Source organism: Anopheles arabiensis, chromosome 2 (assembly GCF_016920715.1).
Source record: "Anopheles arabiensis isolate DONGOLA chromosome 2, AaraD3, whole genome shotgun sequence".
Lineage (NCBI taxonomy): Eukaryota > Metazoa > Arthropoda > Insecta > Diptera > Culicidae > Anopheles > Anopheles arabiensis.
Window position 1 is genome coordinate 110,026,900 of NC_053517.1, and position 27,401 is coordinate 110,054,300.

The 27,401-nt window shown below is 48.8% G+C and overlaps 5 protein-coding genes across 11 annotated transcripts in view; 3 read left to right on the forward strand and 2 right to left on the reverse strand.

The window, feature by feature from the left end:
* LOC120908733 lies at positions 1–8,865 on the reverse strand. 4 transcript variants are annotated; one of them, XM_040320048.1, is made up of 6 exons: positions 8,497–8,865; positions 7,522–7,951; positions 2,105–2,329; positions 1,757–2,031; positions 1,503–1,673; positions 1–1,414 (listed from the first exon to the last, which is right to left on the reverse strand). In XM_040320048.1, the coding sequence occupies exons 3-6, from the start codon at positions 2,268–2,270 to the stop codon at positions 1,226–1,228; spliced, it is 801 nt and encodes a 266-aa protein (XP_040175982.1). In that variant the 5' UTR covers positions 2,271–2,329; positions 7,522–7,951; positions 8,497–8,865; the 3' UTR covers positions 1–1,225. The 4 variants fall into 4 exon arrangements, with proteins under 4 accessions (XP_040175982.1, XP_040175981.1, XP_040175980.1 ...); XM_040320047.1 differs by having other exon boundaries at positions 7,522–8,119; XM_040320046.1 differs by having other exon boundaries at positions 7,522–8,865.
* A 2,590-nt stretch (positions 8,866–11,455) lies between these two features.
* Positions 11,456–27,401, reverse strand: part of LOC120894346 (opsin-2) — a 56,515-nt gene continuing 40,569 nt past the window's right edge. For all 4 annotated transcript variants that reach the window (XM_040296868.1, XM_040296872.1, XM_040296871.1 and 1 more), the window contains exons 5-6: positions 14,804–14,934; positions 11,456–14,716 (exon numbers count right to left, since the gene is read on the reverse strand). In XM_040296868.1, coding sequence (XP_040152802.1) covers positions 13,743–14,716; positions 14,804–14,934 — 1,105 coding nt within the window. In that variant the 3' untranslated portion in view covers positions 11,456–13,742. The remainder of the gene's footprint in view (positions 14,717–14,803; positions 14,935–27,401) is intronic.
* LOC120894351 lies at positions 19,509–20,513 on the forward strand. Its single transcript, XM_040296877.1, has one exon. The coding sequence runs from the start codon at positions 19,617–19,619 to the stop codon at positions 20,349–20,351; it is 735 nt and encodes a 244-aa protein (XP_040152811.1). The 5' UTR covers positions 19,509–19,616; the 3' UTR covers positions 20,352–20,513.
* Positions 21,606–22,628, forward strand: LOC120894352. Its single transcript, XM_040296878.1, has one exon. The coding sequence runs from the start codon at positions 21,700–21,702 to the stop codon at positions 22,246–22,248; it is 549 nt and encodes a 182-aa protein (XP_040152812.1). The 5' UTR covers positions 21,606–21,699; the 3' UTR covers positions 22,249–22,628.
* LOC120894348 (sarcoplasmic reticulum histidine-rich calcium-binding protein-like) lies at positions 23,134–26,101 on the forward strand. Its single transcript, XM_040296874.1, has one exon. The coding sequence runs from the start codon at positions 24,556–24,558 to the stop codon at positions 25,939–25,941; it is 1,386 nt and encodes a 461-aa protein (XP_040152808.1). The 5' UTR covers positions 23,134–24,555; the 3' UTR covers positions 25,942–26,101.

The window sequence follows — 27,401 nt, forward strand, 5'->3', positions numbered from 1 at the left end:
CGGGTTTGCCCTTGTTTTTTTTTTTTGTTTTTGCTTACATACTTATAAATCTTGTATTTTATTGTCTACATTCTAGAAGTACGATTCTCTCCGTCCGATGCTACTGTTTTAGCCACCTTCTTTCCTATTCCACTACACGTATGCTTTCGCCGCTACCCCTTGCGATTGCTTGATCGCACGACGCACGATCGGTCCATGATACGCAACAAACGGAGTTCTAAAACGATGGGGGCGGGGCGCACAATGCCACCGTCAGACAGTCAGAATTGACTAAACCACGCCTAAAAGTATGCAACTCGCCCGACAAAACAGCCTTGTTGGTGGCTTGCCACGTCCAAACGCAACTGACAAAATGGAGCTGAAACGCAAACACACACACACACACACACACACACACACACATACACACTCTCTCTGATATGGCAACAGCATAACCACCACCAACAGGTTAATTTAAAAAGCTCCAACAGTATAGTGATGATAAAAATCAGACTTTGCTGCAAACGGGAAGCCGATAAATGCTTGCACCATTTGCGTTCGTTTTAGCGTTTTTTCTACTTCTCCTAGCAGTACGGTTGCTGATACGATTTTTTCTTCTGATCTAGATGATTTGTGTGTGTGTGTGTGTGTTGTGTAGCTGCTGCTCGCCTTTAATTTGCTGGATATGTTCCCTTGTAATCTATTTGCGCTGCTGCTGCTGGAAGCCTGTTACGTGGTTTTGCGTTAAAACTGTCTCTTTTTTGTGTGTGTGTTTGTAACCTTTTCCCTATTTCATTGTGTTTGTAACCTTTTCCCTATTTCATACACTTTCTACTGCTACTACTCCTACTAATACGGGCAGCCCGGCATGTGATTGAGCTTGGCTGTCGTGCGTGATCGCAAAAACCGAGTAGAAAGCCGTTGCCCTTCGTTCCTCGAATATCGATTCCAATCGATGCGCACTTTACCGACAGCAAAAAAGGGTAAATTAATAGTAAAGTGGGAAGGGCTGATTACTAATGTTTGCTTTTTGATTTGGCTTCAAGTTTCCTTATCTCGAGGACGGTGGTTCGTTGATAAGTAGGTGTTGTGTACGTACGTCCGATCTGTCCGGGTGTGTCTCTAAGCTGATGCACGCTCACGGTGAGATGAAATGATGATGGTGGTGGTGGTGGTGGATGGGGATGAGAGGAAGAAACTCTCACTCAGTCTACAACACCTCCCGCCGTGCATCGCGCTCCTCCTTCTAGAGGAACGAACAGATGGTGAATAATACTGTAACGAAGAAGAACATCAGCACCACATCGCGGCGCAGGTTTCGATCCCGGTAGAAGGGGCGGGTGCTGAAGCTTTCCAGGCGCGTTTGCCGCAGCAACCACAGCGGCAGCAACAGATGCATCACGTCCGGTATCATAAAGCCCAGATCCCGCACGACCTGCAAGCAAGCAAAGTGGACAATGTAGCGATTAATCGAAGGGCTCTCCTTGGATGAAGTGGTGGGCACCACTTCGAACCCGTGTTACCTGATGGGGATAACCTTCGCCGCGAAACACGTTTGATATGAACTGATCGACACCGCTCGCGAGAATGTGCAGCAGGGCGATGCCGACGATGCTAAGCGTTTTGCGGGCGGTCACTTGATTCTCCACATTCGCCAAATGCAGCACGACACTGGTTGATATGAGCTCGGTAATCTGTGTGGCGAGGAACAGAGGAGTGCATTAGCCTGTGCAGCCTAAAGGTATGCAATCGGTCTCACAATAAGGGGCGAGCTTACGGTAAAGAAGAGCTGATGGTTCCACTGGTGGTAGTACTCGTCGTTGTAGTAGTTCAGATACGCCCACCAGGCGTAGTAGTGCGAGAAGATGGAAAGCAGAAACAGCACAATCATCGTGTAGCGCACCTTGCACTGGAGCAGCAGCTGGACGAGATGCTTGGTGCACTCGTACAGTGCGATCACACCGACCACGATCAGCAGCCACATCTTCATCGTGTTTTGCGTTGCGTTGAAGTACATGTGCTTGTAGGACGCAATGCCCGACTCGTACGTTCCTAAACATCGATGAGAAACAGAGGGGTTAACACTATATGAGGCTAGTGAATTGAAGATTAGAAATGTATTTACCCTTGAACACGGTATCCCAGCAGGAGCAGGAACAGAAGCGTTTGTCCACGAATCGGGAATAGTTTTGCCAGAAGTACCACAGCACCGCGATGTGGGCCGGTGGAATTAGCGCCGGGCCAAGGCTGCCACACGCCCCGGGAAGCCACCGAAACACGTCCATCCTCATTTTGGCAAAATGGTTGTTTTCCTAATCCGCAGGATGATTACACTTACGAGACGTTAAACCTACAATTATCGCGAGAAGGGAAGAAAAAGGCATTAATTTTAGTGATCCTGTCGTTACTACTTTTTCGGTAAAGTCTGCCAAAGAAAGATTAGTCACATCAACGATCCCCCCCGCCAGCGACGAATCATCTAACGAGGCGTTTTGTCGGAAGTCATCAAATTTACAGAAGAGCTTTACGAGACGCTACGTGACTGGAGAGTTACCCCCCCCCCTCGTTTCGCCGTCTTTATGCATCTTTAAAGACTGTGCAGAGCGCTGCTGCTACTGCTACGGCTACTGCGATTGCTGCGGGAAGTTGATTGGGAACGTGCAGCGCGCCTAAAGTTATGCAATTACCGAGACACAGCCGTCTTGGCGGTGAGCGTTATTTCGTTCTTTGTTCAAGACTGAAAGGACGATATAAAAGCAATCAAATTTGTGGCTGCTGAATCGAATAAAAATATTAAAAAAAAACAGAAAAAAAAGATTTGCTCGTGATAAATTTAACAAATGTCTGCACACAACTGCATCTCGTTTACAGGCGCGCCCAGAGAGAGGAGAGCTTTTCGCCTTCCCTCATCCTCCTTTTTGGGAACGTTATCATTTGGTCGGTGGTTCATAGGACGGGTGGGGAAAATTATTCAATGGAACGTAAAACCCCCCCGATTCGCTGACGATGCACACGATGCGCAGATGTGCCCGGAATGCACAACACGCGCGGCGGTTTGTGCAGATTGAGCAAGGGAGAAAGAGAGAGAGGGAGAGAGAAAGAGCAAAAAAAGCCTCACAATTTATTCGATCTACGAGGTACGTGCAGCCTGCAACTGGTGCTATCTCCACTGATGTTATGCGCCTCTTTTTAAAGATTTACTTTAATCTCGCTTCCCTTTTCGGCCACAGAGTTGCACACTAACAAAGCTTTAATTTAACTCAATAAATTTAGTTTAAAATACGAAGCTACGAAGCGGTAATGGCAATTTTCCCCATTTTCCTGCAGTTGCCTGCAGGTCTAAATAAGTCCCTTGCCGGCTGGAAGAAGTGTACGGCAAATGTTGTAATAAGGGCATCCGGCAAGGGAGGAGTGCAAAAATCCGCCAAACCCACCGGATGGAATGCAGTTATAAATAGTTCCGTTCGCTTCCCGTGCTTCCATCAAAGTGTTGGGTGGAGTCGTCAGGCAGCGGCAGCGGCGGCGGTGGCCAGTGGTTCAAAAAAGTGTGCAAATGCAAAACCACAACAAATTTAGGCGAGCGTGCTGCGTGCTGCACTCAACCGTGCCCTGTGTGGTTGGCTTTTACACGGCCTGGCCAAAAATAATCATTATGCACAAACACACACACACCATACTCGCCGCTCGCGCAAACATTGCAGCTGCATTTTGCCCCCTCTTTTTGGCTGGATCGAAACATGCCGAACAGTTTCATTAATCGCGTTTGAATTAATACCAAGAACGAAGGAGAAACACGACAGGGGCGGTAGGGCATCCTCGATGTACTGCTTAATGGCATAAAATTCGATTTCCTACCAAAAATTGATTTACCTGTCGAGGCGCCGGTTTTAGCGACGGTGGGGACATGAATAATTCATTAATGAATTAAATTTCATTCAATAGTTGAAGGGGAAACCGGGGGAAAAGAAAAGCAACAAGGGGATAATAATATCGGGGGAGGGTGGGTGTTGTTGGTATTCAAACATCGGTTTGAAGTAATGGTGTGTGACGAAACATTAATTAAGGTATAGAGGGGGATTTCCCACGCAAAGTTGATGAAAGCAGAGAGGCGATTGATTTGGCCCGTAATATGACAGCTTTGTTGTGTAAATTGCATACTTTTAGGCGTTTGGTCGATCGATCGAAATTAATTTCCCATTTTGGAAGTCTTCTTTGAGACTCTTTCTGTCTCTCTATTAAAGTGTCTATTTCGTAACAAGGCTCTAGAAAAGTGGTACAAATTTAACACCAAAATTGACATTTAAAGTCTCCCCAGCACACCATTAGCGACATTGATCGATGGGACAGCTTGTCGAATGCACGTCAGCAACAACCCCCTTTAACCATTCCTTCCCTCTCTTCCTATCACTCGCTGTAAGATTGTACAGTAATCGCTTCCAAAAAGAAAACCCGCTTCCCACCTGATTGCAACCAGCTTTAAGCATAAAAAATGTAACTCCTTGGCATTAGATTCTCTCCCTCCATTCCTGGGAAGGTGCGCAAATGGTGCGCAAATAATTCGCCATACCCGCTCCGCCGCCTTTCCCTGCTGCTTGCTTACGTATGCGACACTTAATTACGACAAATGGTTTAAAGTGGATTTATTTTCGAAACCTTTTCCGCTCCTCGATGCCTCCTCCCCCCTCCCCCCCAACGTTGAACTTTGTTGTGCCGACGCACCGGCTAAAGGTAGAGTAAAAGTACGTCACACGCAGCAGCCACGCCACGCCACGCCATGCCAGCGAACCAACGACAGCGCCAATGGCCCTCCGCTACCGATGAATGGGATAGGTCATGGTATTTTGGCAGCGGCTAATTATAGCCCACAAAAACCGTGTCTATCCGTTCATCCGTCACACCTCGAAGGGACAGAGAGAGAGACAGAGAGAGAGAAGGAGAGTGAAAGCTCCTGTCCTTTCTCCATCTTTACTCCGCTGTGCGCCTACTCTGATTGTCGTAGTCGTACGCATGTGACAATGACGATTGCATTGCGTACGCGCGTTGCGTTGTTGCAGGTGCATCCTTAGTAAGCGCGTCAGCACACAAAGAGATCACACTGCTGGCCGCACCTGTGTGCGTATTGCTTTTTTTTTTTTGCGCAACGGTGTGCGAAGAATATACGCAACAAAAGAAAGCAGCCGCCGGCAGTTCGCAAATCGAAAGTGTGCGCGCCCTCGTTCGGGTTCGACATCGACCTATCGATTAAACAACAAAGTCTTACCTTCCCCGCCAAACGCAAACAACCCACAATGTTGCGCGTTTTTCTGGGGAGTGGAGAGAGAGAGAAAGAGTTTGGAGGGATGGCTTCGAATGGAAATAGATTGGGTTCGGCAGTAAATTCGCCCAAAAAAAGGGGGAGGTGAGATAAATCACATCCAGCTATATTCTGTGTTGCGGTTGAATGTCACTGTCGCAATGTGAGAAGAAACAACCCGTGTAACGATCGGTTTAAATTGAACCATTCATTCAATTGGGTTTAATTAAAAATGAAACAGAAAGAGAGAGTGTTGAAAGTCCATCCGATACTGTTTCCATTTCCTTTCCCGTGTCATCCCTCACACACACACACCAACACCCACAGATCAGTCTCTTAATATCCGCTGCGCGATGAAACGTTTATACGCGCATGATGAATTATGACGAACTGCTGCACACACAGTCCCGAAGCGACCCCACGATCATTCAGATCACCCACCAGAGAGGGGGGGGGGTCGCGGATGCTCCAGGGGGTTTTCTTTTTCATCGCATCGAATATTAAAAACTCATCCGTGCGCTGTGTGTGTGTGCGTTCGAGGCAATAAAACCGACAAATGGAAACCGACGGAAAGAGTCAACTGAAAAGAAAACCTCCATAGATTAAAGGCTGGTCAGTCTGCCACAGTTTGCCAGTGCCCGGGACGAGTGTTGGGTGATTGGGGGGGGATTGGCGCTAGAACGGAACGTCTGTTTTGCCTGTTGGCCCCCCCCCCCCAGGCCAGTTTGGAGTTTATTTTTATCAGCAAATGGAGGTGGGAGTGAAGATTTATCTAACACCTTGCCCATACCTTCAGGGGGATGGGTGGGATTAGAGACGGTTTCCTAATGTAAACCAAACCAACCAACCAACCAAGCAGCAGCAGCAGTGGAAAACGATTGCTTCATTGCCTTCGCAATATCATCCGCCAGCACCAAACTGGGAGTGGGTGAGGGGGGGGTGGGTGGTATTGGAATTGAAAACGCGGCCTTTATATCGCCCTGTTTTGTAAATAATCCCAACACACGTTTGTTTGTTGGTCTCGGTGTTTGCGGTTTGCGGAGCTGTTTGATCACACGAGAGCTCGGCTCGTACGTGGAAGAATTTAAAGACAAAAAAAAGATGCAAAAGACGGTCAAAAAAATGGCCAATAGAAACACACACCCGAAATACAGAGCAGGTGTTTGGAGCCTGTCTTCTGGGAAATCTGTATTCTTCCTTCGAAAAAAATTGGGAAGGAAAAACCTCACACACATAATCAATCAGGAAAGGAAATTGATCATAACTAATCAAATCAGGCGCTGTCAAAATTTCCTCGTCCGGCTTTTCGTGTTTTTTTTGGCAGGACGTGCCGGATGTACGCTCGCCGCTCCTCGGAACTTGCTGCCTTTGCAGGAGCAGGAGTGGGGTAAATGCGATTTCATGTGCTGTTAGTTTGAAATTAAATTTTAAATATGCATGAGCGGTTGTTCCTTCCATCTCTGGTTGTTTCTCGTTTTGTTCAGTTAGCAGCAATAATTCTAAAATCCCCCCCCCCGCCACAATCGATTACAGGGTGCAATAATTTGATTACCCATCCTTTTATGTTGGCTCTCAAAGGCCAAAAAAAAAAGAAACATTTTACAATCGGCACAACGGCACACCATCTACCTTCTGCCTTCTCGAGGCACTTTGTTATAACACAAACATATCTAATTCGCTCTGGTTTTTCTGCTGTTGGAAGCAGTTGAAGGACAAAAACACACCCACCAAAGACGCCGGAAAGTCTTTTGGCCGTCTAACTCGCGCTCTCTCATCTCCTCTCTCTCTCTCTCTCTCTCTCTCTCTCTCTCTCTCTCTCTCTCACACAAACACACCCTGCCTTGATGTGGCGCGCTTGTTGGCACTGGCCTTCCGGAGGCGTCAACAGAAACGGCACCTAATTGAAATGCAAACAGGTCACCACCAGCCACAAGCCGGCATCGTCTTCTGCCGGCATCTTTCTTTTTTTGCAAAAGATTGGGGCCACCCTAGCAGGCCGGGTGTTCTGGCAGCAGGTCCGTGTTTTTCCTTTGCCTTTATAACAAAGCTCTAAAACTTTAAGCTATCCAATGGGGCACACCAAGATTAGGCGATGGTAGCTGGAAGGACTCACGGCAGAGGCTGTGGAGGAGAGACTGTCACCGATAGGTTGAGATTTATTGTCGACAACAAAACGGCACAGATGGCAGCATGCTGTGTGTCTGTGGGAAGAATAGCGTGTTGGGGTGTGTGTGTGATTGTATACTGACCTGCTGATGGTGCTGCTCCTCCTTACGGTTGACTCCAAACACTACACAATGGTCCAGCAGTATTCCGTTTCCGTGCAAACAGTGGCGGTGCCAATCATTCGGGTTTTGGAGGGCTGCTGCTGCACTTTGATCGGTGTGGAGGGGCTTCCAAGGGCGACACTAAACGCTCCGAGTTTGACAGGTCGGCCCTGCTACTGCCTTGACGCCGTCAGTTGGTAGCCGAACAGGCAGGCGTCGCGTTACTATGGCTCCTGCAGGCAACATCATTCCATATGCTCCGCTCGCTGCTCGTCCCCTTCCCGAAAGGGATGCGGTTACGCTTGACGTTGTGATTGCATTTTCCGAATGCACACACACACATACACCCTCTCACATGACACGCGCGCACTGGGGATCAAGGGAAGCTCACACGGCTCGCTGAATGAAAGCGCTGGTGAAGGGAAGAATTTTGCACTTTACTAAAACACACACACACGCGCACCTTCAAGGGCTTTTCCACAATCTCACACCTCGGACGAGGGAAGCAATTGGTCGTGTTTTGGCACTCGTGATGGCGCACCAACTCTGCCTCGAAGATGATAAAATGGAAATGGTTTTCCTACGAACGAATAATACGCATAGAGGTGGGAGTGAATGAGCGGGCTAGTGATAACGGAAGTGAGGCGTGACGTTTGGGAGGCTTCTCTGCTCACATTCGCATTTCGTAACACACATACACACACGTACACGCACACTAGCTACACGCCTGAAGGAAGAACCCACTTCAGGCTTCTGTGCTCAAGTAAGCACGTTGTTGTTGTTCCCTCCGGCGCACAGAGAAGCACTTGAAGCACACTCCCAGCAACTACAACAGCTCAGGTGTCCGGTAATATCTTGACTCCGGCACCAAACAATTCCACCCAAAACTCGTCACACACACACACACACACACACACACACACAGACGCGTCAGGCCAGAGGGAAAATCTCTTTCACCTGTCACTGAGCTACTGTCGCTAGGTCTGGCCCTGTTCTGTACGCGCAGTTGGCGTCCTGCTTGGTCGCACGACGTTCGTAGAGTGTAGCGCTGGCTGGCGGAGTACGCCTACTAAGAGCACACACAAAGAGCGCGCTCGCTAGTATCACGGACGCTCCGAGAGAGGCGAGAGAGCTCGCAACAAAGAGAGAAAGAGTGAGAGTGAGAGTGAGAGCTACACGGTGTTTGTTTACGTTTTATCCGTACAGAAACGTACATCCCCATCGGTGGGATCGCGTTCGTATTTTCCGAACTGTCAAAATATATCCTGCTGCTGCTGGTGGTAGTTGTGAACGAGAGCGGATGGGACCAGAGTCTCCAGGTGTTGAGAGAGAGAGAGAGAGCGCGTAAATTTTCACTCTTTTCCACGCCACTTTTCCGGTGATACGTGTTCGAGAGCAGCACGTTTGCGAAAAATGAAAAACAGATGGTTGTGCCCCACCGGGAGCGTGCCTACGTGTCAAAAACCTCAAGTTGTGGACGGTGAAGCACAACTAAACACCTCACCATCTACACACCAACACACACACACATACAGATGAAAGAGCCGACAGAGTAGGTGCTTGAAATTTACCCACTGCCCGCGCGGTCTGTGACCTGCGTCACTACGTCACGGCTTGACTGCGTTGCCCATCCGGCTGGGTCCATCCCATACCCCCCCTCCCCCACCAAGTCGCATGCTAATTTTTCTGTGCACTCGGTGTGTGTGTGGAAGTGTGTTTGCGCTGGTTTTATTTCTTCATTGTTTGTGTTGCGGGCCGCGCGTCGTCAAACGTTTGCGCTTCCGGTTGCGCCTTAGGCCCCCGTGTGGCGTGGCGTGTGGTAGCTGCCACGCCACGCTGTTGCATGCCTCAAGTTGACTCCTTATAATCCGGTATCTTTGTGCCTGTGTGTGTGTGCAGGTCGTCACGGAATTTAAGGGGAAATGACGGGGGTGTAAAGTGGATAATTTTGCTTTACAAATTGCACCTGACCGCAGTGGGGAGGCGAGCGCGCGCTCGCTCGCTCGTTGTTTCGCTGTGTCGCGTGTGCACATTGGGGGATAATTAGATGGAATGTTTTGACAGCGATATTTCAGCATTCCTTTGCAGAAAGATTATCATCGCAGCCTTATGGTTTCGTGGTGGCGATTTCTTCTTCGTGCCGTGGCGCGCAACAGGCGCAAATGGAGGCGCTTGGTCGTTCACGCGAAAATGCTGCCAAACAGGTTAAGATTCTTATCCACGCCCTCGGAAATGTTGTTTACAAGGTGAAGCATTGAAAATATGGCGGCAAAACGTGCATGAATAAAATAAAATTAAATCAAAGCAAATAACAAACGATCAACTGATAAATAATTTCGGCTTTCAAGCAGTAAAAGATGCATACGTTGCCGGTTTTTTTGCTTCGTGCTTTGTGACCACTTTTAACGCTTCCAAAATATATATGTATGTATATCATTGACTTTGTTTGGGTCTAACTGCGCTAAACACTAACAATACATTTATGGTTACTTTAACAGAGTGTGTGTGTGGGTGTATTTTTTGTTGTGTTGGTTGCGACAAACTAGTTTTTGCTTTTTTGTTCCTATTAGGTAAACGTTGTTTTCGTTCGATATTGAATTTGTTGGTTTAGTTTTGCTTTGCCTTGGCTATGTTTTATCGATGTGTTGTATATGGAAGAGATTGTTTGTTTGTTTGTTTGTTTTTCTTTCTAACAACAGAAATACATGTACATTTGTTCTCCATCTATAGTAAGTAGGTTCTATATACGTGTGTATGTATGTGAAATTCTTCTATGACGCCCTTCAGATCCAGCCTCATACCACTTCTTGTATGTATGCAAAATTCTTCCGAAAATAATGCACACGCACATGCATCCTCACACAAACCTCGTCGCTTTTTGTACTTTCCGTTTCTCGACTGCCTTTTTTATACTTTCGATTCCAGCTTCTGCTTCCCACCCATCACCACTAAGCTCGTTTGTCCATGCTTGCCCTTTGATTCTTCCCTTCCTTTCCATCTCTTTTTCCGCTCAGAGCGTCATTGAGAACTGTTATCTTGCTATTATCTTGCATTGGGAATGGTTTGTTTTAGTAGTGGTAATAATAAAACGAAAAACAACACACACAACATTAACTGCCACTGTCGCTGCCGTCGGTCGGTCGCGCTGCCGTTGCATTTAAGTATCATCCACCACAACCCACACACAGCACACAGCACAATAACCGTTGCGACCGTTGCGCCGGGTGTGGTCTCCTCCTAGCCTAGCGTTTAAAAAGGTTCAGCCAATTGGGTAAAATTAAGGCACAATTTTTTCAGTAACGATTTTCCTTCCCTCCTACCATCCTTCACCTACAATTTGCCTCCCGATCCCATTGTCAAAGATGCTTGCTTGCGAGATATCAAAGTGGTTCGATGCCTCGATGCTTACAAACTTTCCGCTTCGTCGCGGAAACAGACCGCGAATGGAAGGAAACATTTCAAGAAAAAACGCAAAACACACATTTTGCCAACAAGCCGACTTTCCCGAATCCCGCTCCTCCTGAAAGCTTTCTGTCAAACTTTCGGTTCAGGAGAAAGCTTCAACGAACGGAAAAGCTTCACTACGTACTAAATGATGCTTAAAGCTTATGTGGCAAGCGCCAACTGCGACGCGCCAACACTTTCGCCTTCGCCCAACAATTCTTCGTGCGCTTAGTGCGAAGTACTACAAACACAGCGAGAAGAAAGAGAGAGAGAGACAACGCGGAGGAGATGATAACGTTGTGTGAGGCTTCTTCTTCTTCTTCTTCTTCTTCTTCTTCTTCTTCTTCTTCTTCTTCTTCTTCTTCTTCTTCTTCTTCTTCTTCTTCTTCTTCTTCTTCTTCTTCTTCTTCTTCTTCTTCTTCTTCTTCTTCTTCTTCTTCTTCTTCTTCTTCTTCTTCTTCTTCTTCTTCTTCTTCTTCTTCTTCTTATTCTTCTTCTTCTTCTTATTCTTCTTCTTCTTCGTCTGCCTCATCCGTTGGACATTTAAAAACGGGTGTTTATTAACCATAGCAACAACTGCTCTACTTGTAATTGATCTAGCTTTGCGGGAAAATATAACATCGATGCGATACGAGATCTATGTTGCTCTGTGTGGTTGTGTGTGTGTATGTTTCTCAATTGTTCGTTGTTGGTGAGCTAACAGTGTTTAACAAATATAAAGCTTAGATGCTGTGTTTTAAAAATAACAACCTACACCGCACGAATGAACGAGGACGTCTCGTGAGACGCCAAAACCGCGAGAGTGTCATCACATGGCCGTCCTGTCCTGTCCTGTCCTGCCCTTCAATCGATAAACGAACTACACCGGAATGAATATTCATTCCAACAGTTGGCCCTTTATAACAGTTGGAGACGGTGGTGGTGGTGGTGGTGGTTGGTGTCACAAGTGCCGCCGCCAGAATGGTTCTCTCTTTTTGCTGCCCCCACAACTGCTGCAAGAAGTGTCTGCTGGCAGTAAGATTTACGACCACTACACACCACACACACCGCGTACATACGTTGCCATTTTATTCCGGTTAGTAACAGAACCATTTCGACGTTATGTTGCAATGGCTTAATCGTAGAACACAACACACGAGAACGAGGGGAAGAGAGAGAGAGACAAGATATGCATGATACAGGGAAACTACTTCCCCCTCCCCCCGTTAAAAGGAAACGAAAGGGAGGGGGAATGGGTAGTGAACTTTCTGCCACTGTTAACCGCGGACGGTTAAGCAAAGGTTAGTATCGCGTGGCCCGTGTTGTTACCACGTCAAGGGGATTGTGTTTTTTGTTCTTTCGTGTTTTTTTTCTTGCGCGACTTTCACTTAGCATGATAACTTCCGGTCCGAACTTTTGCACCGGGCGAGCAAGAAAACAACCACTTAATCATGTTTTGCGCCACCCCGATTGTTCGCGCCGTGACGCTTCTGTGTGTGCGTGTGTCACCGTTTTGTCCGGCCGCTTTTCCCTCCCTGCTGAGTGTACCCCCTCCTATCTAAGAACGTGTGGGATGGGAGGGGGGGTGTCTTTCTCCCTTTCTCACTCACTCTCACACACACTGTTTCATTTGTTTTTCACTCAGGATCGCTTGGTATGCCTCTTCGCCATCTCCTCTTTCCCCTCCCTTCTCTTCCTCGTTATCGTACGCACGTCGATAAATAACGGATGGTATAACAGATTGCGCGAGTACGCGACGACGAGAAAGAAAAAAAAACCACGTAGAAGAGAGAGTGAGGTGGGCTGGGGGAAAAAACACGTAATAGATTCACCAAAATACTATTGTTGCTATTCTGCGCCTTGTGTGGCGCTATTTTCCCTGTGCTCTCCATTACCACTTCCTGCCACTTTTTGGTCCTTCGAACCGGATTGACCAGATCACACAGAAGCATAAAAAAGCGCAACGTCCGCGTAGGCTAACGGCGCACCGTACCGGCTAAGGAAAGCAACTAACAATCAATCTGTGCGTAAGCTGGAAAAGTTTTTCCTTGGAAAAAAGGAAGGAAAACGCTGTGCCACACACCCAAAAAAACAAGCAAGTGTTTGATGGTGGCGAAAACAATGTGTTATTTTACGACCCATCTCGAGCAAGAGCGAACAACACAGAACACACCGGTTTAGTGATTTTACCATAAAGAATCCATCACACGGGGTGTGTGTGTGTGTCTGTGGGTGAGAAGCAATCGCTTACCGACCGGTGCTTTCGCGTAGGCCGTACACAATTACCGAGCCAAAGACCAAAGAGTGCGCAATAAAGGAAAACCTCGCGCGTTAAAACAATTCAATCAGACGCACGTGTGTGATACGCAATATTCAAGTGTGTGTGTGTATGACTTTCCTCACTCCAAGGGTTTCGTTCTCCGGCCCTATCCGAGCGTTTTGCGGATTTTCCTTCCTCCTCCTTTTACACATCTTTTCCAGGAAGCACACGAACCCCGTTTTGCCTGTTTTAAGCGGAAAATGATTCCTCTCGTTAATTCCTACCTCCATTGGTGCGCCATTTCTTTCTCACGCCAACGCGCTTTGATTCGCCAACGCCGCCCGTAATTACCAGACTCTTCTCGTTCTCCAGCCAACTTTACCCTTTAACTCGGCGCCGTGTTCTGCTACTACACTGTTACTCTCTTCCTTTCTCTTTTCTCTCTCTCTCTCTACACGAAGGCACTGTTTTCGTAGTCGTCCGTCACGCGAAGGAGCTGAACTCCTCGCCGGCAGCACTGTTACATCTCGAGCGATACCTCGAGCGATGTTTCGTCGCCATTGGAGATCTGCTTCTTGAGTGCCTTGACACCGCCGCCTCCGTTGCTGCCGGTCGCGTTTGCTCCTCCACCACCCTTGCCCGCGATCAGTCGTCCACCACCACCACCACCACCACGGACAGTGCCACCGCGTCCCAAACCAGCATTACCACCGCCGGGAGCACGACCAACACCTCCACCACCACCACCGCCGCCGGACTCTTCACCACCACCCTCCGAGTCACCACCGCGCGATGCACCGCGCGTGTAGTGCGACGTCTGGTACTGCGAGTTGCCCTGATCGGCACCCCGGTTGCAGAACATGCGCTCCAGCATCTGCCGATAGCGCGGATGGTTCATGGCGTAAAAGTACGGATCGATCGAGGCCGCAATCTTCGCAAACACCGCCGGTATCATCGAGTTGAGCGGCGTCAGGTACTGCTCGTACCCGAACACGCCCATCATCGCGACCACCGCGTACGGCGTCCAGGCGGCGAACCACAGCCCAATAATGCCGACCACCACACCGGCCAGCTTCACCTCCGTCTTGTTCTTGCTCTTGCTCGACTGGATGGCGTTCGCGTTGATGACCGCGATCAGGATGCGGGCGTAACAGTAGCTAATGATCGCGAACGGGATCAGCCAGGCGAACACAAAGTACACGAACATGAAGACGCGCGCCTTGTACGTGCGGTCGAGATAGTCGAAGCTGCAGGCCGTCAGGTAGCCCTCGGCGGTGTACCGGCTCAGCCCGATCTCGAGCGCCGGGAAGCTGGCAAACAGCAGCCCGTACGCCCAGGTGAACGCGATCAGGAAGTAGCACTTTAGCTTGGTGGTGGAGCGGTTCGGATTCAGCGGGTACACTACCACATTGTAGCGATCGATCGAGATGACGGTGAGGGTAGCGATCGCGACCGTTCCACCGACGGCTCCCATCAGCGCATACACCGTACATCCTGTGAAAGGGGGGAAGAGCACGTTCGGAGAAGGCATTAAAAGGGGAACGATCTTTTGCGTTTGGTGACACTGTAAAAGGTACTTACCAATCGATCCAAGTGCTGGACCCTGGTGGATACTGTTGTAGATGAACATTGGAGCTTCCATCATGATGATGAAGTCAGCCACCGCTAGGTTGATGACGAGATAGTTGGCAGGAGTACGCAATGACCGATACCTGGAATGAGGAGGAATGAAGAGTGATTGATAAGAGAGAGTGAGACAATCAATTCTGACAAATCGAAGCAAAACAGGCGAAGGAGGAGTTAAACGGATGTGCAACACTATTTCCAAGAAGTTTCCGAGATCGTTTATTCTGAGAAATTTAATCCATCAATCCCAAAACGTAATTCCATCAAAATCGAAACACCCCAAGAGTGAACAATCGTGCCAAAAGTTTCTCAAACAATCAACTGATTGATAAGGCGGTGTATTTTTTGTTTACGAACATTTTTATTGTGAAGAGAATGTAAGCTCACTGTCGCTACTCCGGATGTTACTTTTCTGCTAACTTTTCCGAGGCAGTGTATAGTGCAAAAGGATCAGCTCTCGCAATATACACCTCAACACTTCAACAAACTCGTCTTTTTTGATGTTGTGCCCCTGCTGCATTATTTCCAATGCATCTAATATCTGTCTTGGTAACGCCATGCCGAGATATTGACGCTTGTCGCAATTGTCTTTATCTTTCGCTAGTTTCACTTCAAATACACACTGCAAGAAATCAAATAATGTCAACAAATACACACTACACCCGACCCACTCGAGGTCGCTCGCTTTGGTGGACATGTTGCGCGGTCCGATCGGGATGGACTATCGGAGGACTAGCAGGTAGATGTCTTGGCAGCAGGGGTGCGCAGCAGCAGGCCAGTGATTTTCTCATTCAACAACTTATTTGCTCGATTTTCTAACTCTCATCATTCCCGGAGTTTGGAGCTCCAGGGAACGGTATTTTTTTATTTCATGGTCGGCTTGGAGGAGACGACACTACGTCCAATCGCGTGACACAGCAGCTGGCTCCACAGCCCCATCCGTGTTCGTGACCATTCTATACGGTGTTGTTTAGTTTAATCTCCTCAAAGTGAACGGGTTTAGCCTGCGTTCGTTTATGCGAGCCATGGAGCTGGCCAGTCCTCGGGGTGGGGGGTGTCGGGGCGCAGTCCCTGCTTCAACCCCGGGTACCGCTCAACCCGCGAAAGGGGAGGGAACAGGGGGAAACGAAGGGACACACACACACACAAACACAGAGGCATCCCGTGGATAGGCAGGTATCATCGGATCGGAATTCGCCGTAGGTCGGACATCGCAAGTTGGGCAGCCATCGACGACGGTAGAACCCGCGCAGCAGTCCCAGGCTTCGCAGGCATCACGTGGCCGTCACGCACACGGCAGCACGGAGGAGAATTGGAGGCGCTGCACTACTGTCTGGCTGTCGGGGGAGATGTTGTTGTTCAGCCAATACCGTTCTGCCGATCGTCGGTGGAGCCATTTGCGGTTTCTTCTTCTTCTGCTTCTTCTTCTTCTTCTTCTTCTTCGTTTTGCACATCCGCCTCCGGGGAGGACGGATGGCGAGCTGGTTCGGTCGGAGACCGCAGGGGGTGTGTGAGCTCCGCACGGTGGCAGGAGCTCAGTAGTGTTGGGGGAAGTTTTGTAGTGCGTGTCCCCCAGGGCACGCCGAGGTTAGTTGGCCGAGTGCGATGCACTCAGCAGCAACCGATGTGAGGGCGTGTGGTTGTGTGTGTGTGTGCAAGCACACACACGCACAGATACACTGTTTAAACCAACGTCGCATCTGACACAGTTCCGGAACTAAGACACTTCGCTGGCAGGATATGCGACGGGTAGCGGTGCGGGACAGGGTGTAGAACACACGGGAGGGCCTTCCGCAGCAGCAGCATCATCCGGGACAGGGACAGCATTCCAGGGGCACGTGTAGAAGGGGTGTGCGGGAGGAACAATGACGGTTCCATCGCTCTAATACACGCACACATCCACAGCCGTTGCACGATGACGATGAAGGTACGTCGTAGTAGTAGTAGTAGCAGTGGTGTTTGCAGTAGCAGCAGCGTCCATCTTTTCCCTTTTCACAGGAGCAAATGGTCGTGTACCATCCATCCATCTTGAGCAGCAACCGGCGGGATGAGCGGGGAATGAGTCACCGAGAGAATGCAGCTGGGGGCTAATTTCTGCGCATTGGCCTCGACTCTCGCGGCTCCAAAACTCGTTCTTCACACACCAACACACACACACGTCTCGCTCTATCACGGGGCAGTAACAGCCAGGTGTCTTCTTCTCGCCACGGCATCCCAAGCCACAACCGGCGCCCGGGAGGATTCTCGACCGGTGACGGCGAAGGGGGCACTGGGGAACGTGGGAGCGTTAACTACGGCAGTCAACGGATGCACGGCGGCGGCACACGGTGAGGTGAGGCGCCACTCGGGTGCGATCCTAATGCGACGGGAAGATGACGGTTCCAACCGGATGTTTCACGTTCGTCACTGGAGCGAAGCGGGGGCACATCACAGCGCAATCGGAACACCGGTTCTGCAGGGGGGAGGGAGGGACGTAGTAGCTGTAGCCCCGCTATTGGTGGTGGTGTCCCTTCTCCCCCCCCCCCATGTCTGCAGCCCCCTGGCTGGGGAAAAACCGGTTTCGCGCACTGGAAAGACACTCTCTGCCACACAGCGAGTGGAATTGTAACGATGAAACTGACCCTAACGACACCCAAGCAGGCTGTTTTATACTTTAACGGTTTTTAGTAGTAAGCGTGAGCGTTCACTAAACCACACACATACATGCGCGCGCGCGCCTGCACTCCGGCTGTTAGTGTGTGAGTGAGAGAGTTAGAAAAGCATTTGCATTCCACCGCACACAGCTGCCAGGTGTGTGTGTGTTTGTGTTTGTGCGGCAGCGCTGAAGTGTTGTTTTTGTTTTTGTTTTTGTTGCTTCTTTCGTGCTGATTTCAAACATGAATGAACGTGTTTTCTTTCATGGCAAAGGGTGATAATGGCACTTTTTTCTGCTCGGTCTCGTACAAAAATCACATTAAATTCACATTACACTCACCGGTTAATAAAAGTCACATTGAGTCATAGGGATGATGCAATCGTAACGATAATTTTGTCCATATCTTAATCTCGACCTCTGCAATGCTAACGACGACCCATACCCCTGTCCGGTTCCCGGTACTCCACCAGCCCCATCGCGATAGCCAGTGTGGCCACAAACTGTATCGTAACGTTGAACCCATTTGCACGTGCCACACGCCAAATGGCAATCACGATTCTAGGGTAAGCCATCTTCATCGAACAACAGGCACTGGGGCTTGGCACTTGATTAACTTCCGATCTGCAGCGATCTTCACCTGTCAATGTCTCAATATGGACTGGCCATTTCGCAAGAGCATACCCCTAATCAGCCGCGAGTGCGTCACATTGTAAACACATAATAGAAAGAAAGGAGTATTTATGTACACCTGGAGGAGAGGGTGGAGCCCACCTGGGGGTGTAACACACCCTCTGATCTGATTTGATTATCGAGTAATGAGGGGTGCGTCTGTAATTGGTGAAAATAATCCCTTCCCCTTCCCCTACTTTTCCCCGATAGTGGAGATAAAGTCGTCTTATGTGTGGCGTGATCTCTGAGATTTTTTTTTGTCTCTGGAGAGTGGGGTGTGATTATAGAGATTACACAGGTGCTGAACGCGTGATTAGGGGCGGGTCAGGCGCTATGCGTTTTGTATTGTTGCGTGGGGCCACGAGATGACACCACCCTCTCTCTCTTTGCGGCTGGTTCGGTTGCGAATCCCTCAACTCACTCCTCCCACTGCACATTTATCCACAACATTCTTGTAGGTGAGTGTTTAATGCGTTTTTAATCCCTTGTTATGTATTTATTATGAAATATGTGTTAATCCTTCACTGATAAGGGATTGAGGGAAAATTCGGAAAAGATCGAGGATTAGACGAAAATTTGGAAAAAGATCGGAGATTATAAGATTATAAGATAAAGCGATTTACGCAGAATGGAAAGAGAATCGAACCTCGTCCGGCTTTGAAAAAAGGTGCCGCATTTTCCATTACACCGAACCGGTAACGATTAATCCGGGAGTGTAGGTGGGATAAAGTATATATATTTAATGAAATTTGAACAGGAATTTTAGTCAAGTTTTTTTAGGTGCAAAGTGCAATCGTTAAGTCTTACGACCTCCCTTTAGTGGGCAAGTTAAGCCCAACCCCGTCTGAAAGGTTTTGCCTCAAATCAAGGGAAGAGAGGGAAGAAGAAGTGCTTCACAATATTTGTAAAAGTAAATAAACACACCGGTTCTGTATAACACAAATAAATAAACAATAAAATGTAAAGAAATACCTCAAACAAGTCCTGCGGAAAGTTGTGCGTTTTACCAGAAATGTTTTTTGCAGAATTTGATGAATGTTGCATCGAAACTACCCCACTTCTTTACCCCTTTAAAAATCAAACCACTTTTCCCCTTTTTGGCGAGTGCGTGTGACCTACAAATAGAACTGCATCGGATGACATCATCTGGCGTGAGTAATGCAACCCCTTCTTCCGGCACTATGTCATGAGTGTGTTTGTGTCGTTTCGCGGCGCAACACATCTATTGCCGGCTTTCTTTGTTGGTGTATATAGCAAAACCCAAACGCCATTGTGTAGGTTCAATCGTTCGCCTCACGCACACACAATCTCTCGGGGAACATAGATAGAGCGAATAACTTGCGCCGGGCGGTTCGATTCCCACTCACTCACGATCCAAACACGGCAAAAGTCGGCACAGACAAAAGTGACCGGACTCTGAGCGGGGCAACAAATCAACCACAAAATCTCCACCATCCGTTCACCATGGCCGCGGGACAGTTGATTGGCACGATACCGGAGTTTATCGTGAACTGTGACGACTGGAACGTGTACTACGAGCGTCTGGAGCAGTTCTTCGAGGTGAACGAAATCGTGCCGGAGAAGCGCAGCGCCTTTCTGATCAGCTGCATCGGCAGCCAGGCGTACAAGAGCCTGCGGGATCTGTGCCATCCGTCCCTGCCGAAGGATCGCCCGTTCGAGGAGCTGTGTGAGCTGCTGCGGAAACAGTTCAGCCCCCAGGTGGCCATCTTCCGCGAGCGGACGCACTTCTACAACGCCACGCAGAGTGTGGGCGAGAACGTGACGCAGTGGTACGGGCGGCTGAAGAAGCTGTCGGTGGACTGCAAGTTTGGCTCGAACTTGGAGGCGATACTGCTGGACAAGTTCATTACGGGATTGAGGCCGGGACAGGTGCTGGATCGGCTGTGTGAGGAGAACGAGACGCTGAAGCTGGAGCAGGCACTGGACATTGCCGTCAACAAGGAGTGTGCGGTGAAGGAAACGGCATACCAATACCCGGCCGCAGCCCCCTACGGTGGTGGTGGTGGCTGTGGACGATGTATGTGTGGTGGAGGAGCAGCTGTGGCACCGAGCGAGGATGGGTCGTACTGTGGGGAGCAGCCGAAGCCAAAGGGTGGCGCCGGAAGGAACCGAAACCGTCGAAGAAATGCCGGCCGACGAAACAATGACGATGGCAATCGTTCCCAGGCCGGAGACTGAGGGGGAAGGGAGGGAAATGGGTGGGGAGGCAAGCAATTGTTTAGCAATAAGGTAGCAATATAAGTCCACTACTACTGTTCGAATCGGTAAATAAGAGAAAAGGAGAGAGAGAGAGCATATTTAATAAAATGCAAAGCGCAAAGTATTTTTAAACACAACAAACGCTGACTTTCTGCAATTAAATTTCCGCGTAAAAAACCCTCCAAGTGAAAGAAAAACAGGAATTCGAAGAAAAAAACCCCGGCAAAACAGACTCTCACTCTCACACACGTTTGCTGACTCGTGACGGCTGTCAAAGTATGGGTGCATTTCACCGTAGCAACGGTGCAGTTGCGGAGAGCGTGCGTGTATCGTGTTTTACGCAAACCAACCTCTTGTTGTGCGGAAATTGCGCAGTTGTTTTGAAACGAGGAAGAATAGGGGAATTTTGGGGAACAAACATTCCAATAAAATAAAGATGCTACTACACATTTCCCGAAGGAAAAAGGAATATTCCCGCTTCTGTGGAAGATGGTTGAGTATGGGCAAATATTGTAATATCTAGCAAACGGCGCCTAGAGCAGGAGTTTAGAGCTTAATTTCGAGATTTTTGGAAACAATTCGTATTTGATGACTTTTTTCCTGTTTATAGCTTTCCGTGTTTGCCTTTAGTATGGCTTTTTCATGGTGATAGGAAGCAATCATGTTCCTAATGCATTAATAATGTATCATTTGGGAGGCGTCATTAGGAGACAGAGTTGAGTCATGCGGGTCATAGTGTTGGAGTCTATGAATAGAGTATGAAACAATCAACGTTTTCAACGTTTTTATACCAAGCATGTGTGCGTTGTGTTGCATTTATCGCGTTTAAATTTGACCCTTAGCTACACACCATGGTTTTACTCCCTGTGAGATAAACGAAATTCAACCTAGATAAGATAAAATGATAATTAAATCTCTTTATGCAACCATTTTTGTGGCTTTCACGGTGAGTCATTGGAATTTCCACTCGAAAACCCCTTCTCACTGGTGGAATATCTATTTCGCCGGCCGGCTACTCGGTCAATTGGTGTGCGTGACGGCGCCAGCCAATCGATTGCGGGCCCAAGTTCAACGACGATGATGTCATCCGGCACCGTGTCCGTGTTTCTACACGCATGCAGCCGTGTACTCACTCACACTGGCCATCAGCGCCACTGCCACAAACACAGTGAAGCCCTTGGTGGTGGGGACGACGGCACTGCAGTGTACGGCACACAATCGCCAGCGCTATAAACGTCGTTGCCACGGCCAGACCCGCGACCGTTCGCGACTCAGTACTGTTTCACACTCAACGCACACACCACACACTCACTCGCTCGCTTGCAAAATGGTCGGTCAAGCGATGGTCGGTTCGATTCCGGAGTTTAACGGCTTCATCGACGACTGGAACGTGTACCAGGAGCGGCTGGAGCAGTTCTTCGAGGTGAACGACATCCCGGAGGGCAAGCGGACCGCGCTGCTCATCTCGGTCATTGGGACGGATTCGTACAAGACGCTGCGGGACCTGTGCCATCCCGTGCTGCCCAAGAGTCGCACCTTCGAGGAGCTGTGTGAGCTGCTGCGCAAGCAATACAGTCCGCAGGTCGCAGTGTTCCGTGAGCGTACCGTCTTCTACAATGCGCGCCAAGAGCCGGGTGAATCGGTGACGGTGTGGTACGGGCGGCTGAAGAAGTTGTCGGTGGACTGTCGGTTTGGGGAGAACCTGGAGGCGATACTGCTGGACAAGTTTGTGACGGGATTGCGCAGTGGCATGATCATGGATCGGCTGTGTGAAGAGAACGAGGGTTTGACGTTGGAGCTCGCGCTGGAGCTGGCCGTGAACAAGGAGTGTGCGCTGAAGAGTGAAGTGGCCGGTGCGGGAGCCGGATTATGCTAGAACGATTTACTATAAGCGAATGGCCATAGTTCTTAAGTGATGAGGGGTGGGAATTTGTGCGATGATTCTGTGAAGTCTGTGGCGACTGAGTCGAAGTGGTTGGAGGATGCTTAAAAATTAAGTTTAAAATGTATTTAAGTGTACCATAAGCATAAGCATATAAAGCCACGCGATCGCTTACGTTGATCAAAATGTAAGATGTATCTTTTGAATGCAAAGTGATGGAAAATGTGTGACTGAGTCGCAAGTCATTTGAAAAATAGTTTTAAAAGCACCTTTCCCAATTCCTATAAGTGTGAAACATAAGTTGAAGCAAATAAACGCCAACGATCGTGCGAGCGTTCGATCGTTTGGCATCACAGTGACCTCATTTAAACGAATGTTCTTTGTGTTGCTTATTCAATTCCCGTTGGAGCAAATTGGAGCGTGGAAACACGTCCTCTGGGACGCAAGGAAAGAAATGATGCTTATGTTGTGGTTGATTCAAGAAGAAGGTTTGTGTGTTCAGGTTGCTTCCTGACAATCTTGCGTCAGCTGTGTTAGTATGCCAATGCCCTCTCCCTCTCTGTTTCCGTCCCTTCAACCCGCAAACCATGTGGAACAAATTTAATGAACAGCAAGTCATCGAAAAAGACGTTGAAGATGGAAGAACTCGCTTCCACTCGCTCTCGAAGCACCAAGAATTGACAAGTGACGCTTTAATCCCGCCCCCAAATAGCGTGTCTCGAAAATTTACGCACGTGCTTTGCGTGGTGTATGCGTATGTAATCAAATGACGAAAACACGTGACAACGACGAGCACGACTCGACTCGTTCCGAGGAAAAAAGTGTGTGACTCCATCCTCCCTGAAGGAATGTGTTTGAAGTGTGTGTGTGTGTGTGTGTGTGTGTTTGATTGACGAATCCTCCCCCTCCCCCCTGCCATCCTAACACGGTTCCTGATTAAGAGGACGAGAGGACGTAAAATGAGGAGCTAATTTAATTTACAACATTCAACAGTTTATGTCGCAAAAACACACTTTAAAATGTAATTTCACGAACCTTACCCGTGGTTTACACAAGAGGGTGGAAAATGAGAGGGAAATGGCAGTCAGGTGTGAAAGCGGCGTCGGGTGTGTAATGATGGATGATGACATCCATTTGCGGTGGATTTAAAGCTCAAAAAAACACAAATTTCAATGCTGGAAAATGGTCGAAAATCATGTGTGTGCAAACTGCCGTATCATTGGTTCACGGTTGAGGAAACACTTTGATTCCTCCGTGGTGTGTGTGTGTGTGTGTGATGCGCACAATTATTTTCAATGATGCTGAGTCATAGAGAAAGAATTTCTTGTTTATTGTGAAAAAATAACATTGATAATAGTCCAAGCGATAGGAACAGTGCATGACGTCAAGTACGGCGATTAGTGGACCATTCTCAACCGGGGCATGATTACTTTCGCTTCCGACAAGTTGGAACGCGTTGAGACAGGTTTTGGACGTTGGAAATGTGATGCAAACAACATGGCCACCACTATCGCCACCACTACCACACATACCCATAATGTACTTCCATCTGGTATATACAACGCCCTGTGCAAAAGGAAACGTGAAAGATCTTGTCGCGCTTTGATTTGCAACCCTCCTTTGTTTACGATCACCCCCTTGACCTCTAAAAACATGCATACGCACACACTCACACAGACATGCGCGCTACTGGGGGTTGAATTAAGTCCCCTCCCCTTACCACCCCTCGAAGATCCTCATTATGAGACTAAAAGCCGGTTATTATCTAAGCATGCGCAATCTCCCTACCCTCCAACCAAAACCCCATTTTCTCTTCGGTTTGAAGTATTTTCCAGGAAATTAGATTAACTAACACACACACACACACTGATGCGCACATGCTCGTACACGTGTGTGTGCGTGTTTGTGGTGAAATTGGACACGATGACTCATCAAGTATCTCTTTTCCAGTGTGTCCAGTGGGGGTGGTGGTGGGGTATGAAGGGATCGTACGGTGGTGTTCGTTTTGCCGGCACAAACAACCCTCGGAGACGCAACAAAAACAGTAACAGATAGCGGACAGCGGCGTAGAAGCACAGTCGCGAGTATATAAGCGCATTGGAAGGGCAACCGTTGCATCAGAGAAGCGTTGACATTCGATTGTTTGCAACAAACGACAACCCCTCAGGCTCAGTATAACAACGACAACGGTGCGTGAAGCAACAACTACTAGCGAGTCAACTTCAACCGAGAAGAGTTCGAGAAACAACGGGTCAAAGCGAGCAAAAGAAGCGAGCAGTTTGCCAGCAGCGGCGAAGCACGATGGCAAAGGTACCAACGACACCAACAATTCTGCCGGAATTTCACGGCGAAACGGACGACTGGAACGTGTACCGGGAGATTCTGGACGAGTTCTACCGGGCGAACGTTATCACCGGGGATGATCGCGTACCGGTGCTGATCAGTGTGATTGGCAAGGCCACTTACGGGACGCTGCGAAGTCTGTGCCACCCGACCGCACCGAAGGACATGCCGTACGAGGAGCTGTGCGCTGTGCTGGCCCGCCAGTACATTCCGGAGATTGCGATCTTTCGCCATCGGGCCCTGTTCTATCGGGCGGAGCAGCAGCGTGGTGAAGGTGTGAAGGAGTGGTACGCCCGACTCAAGGCCTTGTCGATGGAGTGCCAGTTTGATGCGGGCCTGCTGGAGCCCCTGCTGATAGACCGGTTTGTGGTGGGCTTGGCCCCGGGACCGGTACAGAGCCGCCTGTTCGAGGAGCAGCCGGAGCAGCTGCGTAGCATCGACAGGGCGGTCTCGCTGGCCGCTGGCAAGGAGGCGGAACTGCTGCAACAGCAACATGGCGGTGACGAGATAGCGTACGAGCTGGCCGGCCTGACGATTGGCGAGGGTGGTGAGATGCGGCACGGTAGACGCCATCGACGGCACGGAAAGCACGAGCATCGTGCATTTGGACGGGAGTATGGTCGACATGGCCATCATCATCATCATCGACACGGTGGCCATCATCCGCATCCACATCATCTTTCGGATCATGAGGCAGGCCACAAGCATCACGGACATCGCGGACATCACGGGCATCATGGACATCCAATGCACCCGGGACGTCACTTTGGACGACCACCCTATGGTCCTGGTCCCATGAACGTTCATCCGTTTGGCGATGCAATGACGCGGCGCCATCACTTTGGACCGGGTGGTGGTGGACCGTTCGGCGGCTATCCCGGAATGATGGAGCACTTTGGGCACCGGTTTGGGCGTCATGCGCGAGGAAAGGGATGTCATCATCGTCGCCGAAGCTCGTCCTCAAGCAGTAGCAGCAGCAGCAGCAGCAGCAGCGGTAGCAGCAGTGATTCCAGCAAAAGCTCTTCCAGCTCATCTTCCGGCGCAGAGGTGGAAGTTCCGAATGATAAAAAGATTGAGAAGCAGCTGAAGAAAATCCGCAAGCAATGCAACAAGATGGACAAGCGTGCAAAGAGATACCCTTTCGGCAAGCGGCACGGCCCCGGACGTCATCATCACCACCACCATCGTCACGATCACGATGAGAGCAACAAGGAGGAACGCTGTGGCAAGAAGGGTCGTTGTCGTCGGAATCGCAAGCAGGCGGAGGAAGAACCAACAGCGCCCGAGCATCCGGAACAAGTGTCGCCCACAGATCCTACGACGGAACCGGAACTGATCGAGTGAGGCACAGGATCAGTGCAGCAAATTCTATTCTATGCTTACATCACAATAATCTCAACATTACACCGGTGTAATTACTAATGGGTTATTATTACTAATCGAGCCATCCACCAAAAAAAAAGACAAAAATGAAAATGGTACATGTATAAGCCAACAACAAAAAAACACAAATAAAAGAAAAGGATGGCAAATAAAGAACAAGCAAAAAAAAACAAAAAAACATGTCAAAATACTAAAATCAATACGAGTTTCATTGTGATCGTACCAAGTGGAAAGAAATTAAAAGTAATCTGTATCCGAAAGCCGGCGGAAAATCTTGTTTCATTTTGCATTCCTACACACCAACAACGGCGAGGGTAAAAGCTCGAGATGGAGTTCCATTTTTCGAGGCAAAGTTCAAAATCGATCAAGTTGATTGATTGTGCTTGGTTACTTGGTTGAAGAGCGGGCAACACAGCAAGCCAGCAAGGCAAATGGCAAAAAAGGAATGAAAGTAACGGAAGAAAAGTAAAAAAAAAGGATTACCTTCCGGTTGCCCCCTCCCTAATTCGGTCGGTGTGTGCCGGGAACAAATATGAGCTGTGTTGTTTGTCTTCGTGGGGAGAGTGAGCAGAGGGACAAAGCAATGGACGGTGGTGGCTCGGTAAGAAAGTTTTACGTGTTTTTTCACTCCGTTCGCCGTGCGGCTTATGCAAAAGTTTTTTGCAAATTGAGGGTCTATAAAAAGCGCCAGACAAAGAAATGAAAAATTCTCCACACTTCATTGAGCAGTTCATTCATTCTCTGTTGGCTGCCCGGCCGCCCGCCCGGTCCGGTTCCGTTTTCTCCTTTCATTCACTCCCCGATTGTTTGGCGGCTTTTCCATGCTTTGCAATCGCTACTTCTCCACTCGGTGGGAGGTGGTGATGGATTTATTTTTCTAAACTTTATGATTTTCCTAGACTAAGTTTCGTTGCTACGCTTTGAAGCGGAGGGAATATAGGATAGCAAAAAAAAAGAGGGAAATTCAATCCGTTTGCCGGCGCACCCGATACCCATCCACATGAAAAGAAACCTAATCCAAGGGACTAATATGATCAACAGATTATTAGAACGATGAGAGAGTTGGCAAACAAGGGATAACATTTTCAATTCCTCGAAAAAAAGAAGAAGAAAATTTGTGGAAAAGCGTGTTATTTTTCCTTTTTCCTTTCGCTTGATTTAATGCTTGCGAAGCTCTTGTTAGAACGCGTTCCCTTTACAAGAGAGCTTTGCGTTTGCTCGAGCGCGTCATCCCGATTGCATACTTTCAGGCGTTTTAGCGTGACAGCTTTTAAGGGTGTGCTCTGCTTTGACATTTCGACCAGCCGCAGGGTGGTTGGAAGCGATAAAAAGTATCAATGTCAACGGTTGTTGCTGCTGGTGGTGGTATTGGGACAGGTTAAAACGGATGAGTTATGCATAGCATTGACCTGCAAATACTT

Coding starts and splice junctions, on each gene's coding strand:
- LOC120908733 (XM_040320048.1), bottom strand. CDS start 2,270: ATGAGGATGGACGTGTTTCGGTGGCTTCCCGGGGCGTGTGGCAGCCTT. Junction 1,674..1,756: donor ACCATCAGCTCTTCTTTACC/GTAAGCTCGCCC, acceptor CTCGCCACACAG/ATTACCGAGCTCATATCAAC. Junction 1,415..1,502: donor GCGAAGGTTATCCCCATCAG/GTAACACGGGTT, acceptor GCTTGCTTGCAG/GTCGTGCGGGATCTGGGCTT.
- LOC120894351 (XM_040296877.1), top strand. CDS start 19,617: ATGGCCGCGGGACAGTTGATTGGCACGATACCGGAGTTTATCGTGAAC.
- LOC120894352 (XM_040296878.1), top strand. CDS start 21,700: ATGGTCGGTCAAGCGATGGTCGGTTCGATTCCGGAGTTTAACGGCTTC.
- LOC120894348 (XM_040296874.1), top strand. CDS start 24,556: ATGGCAAAGGTACCAACGACACCAACAATTCTGCCGGAATTTCACGGC.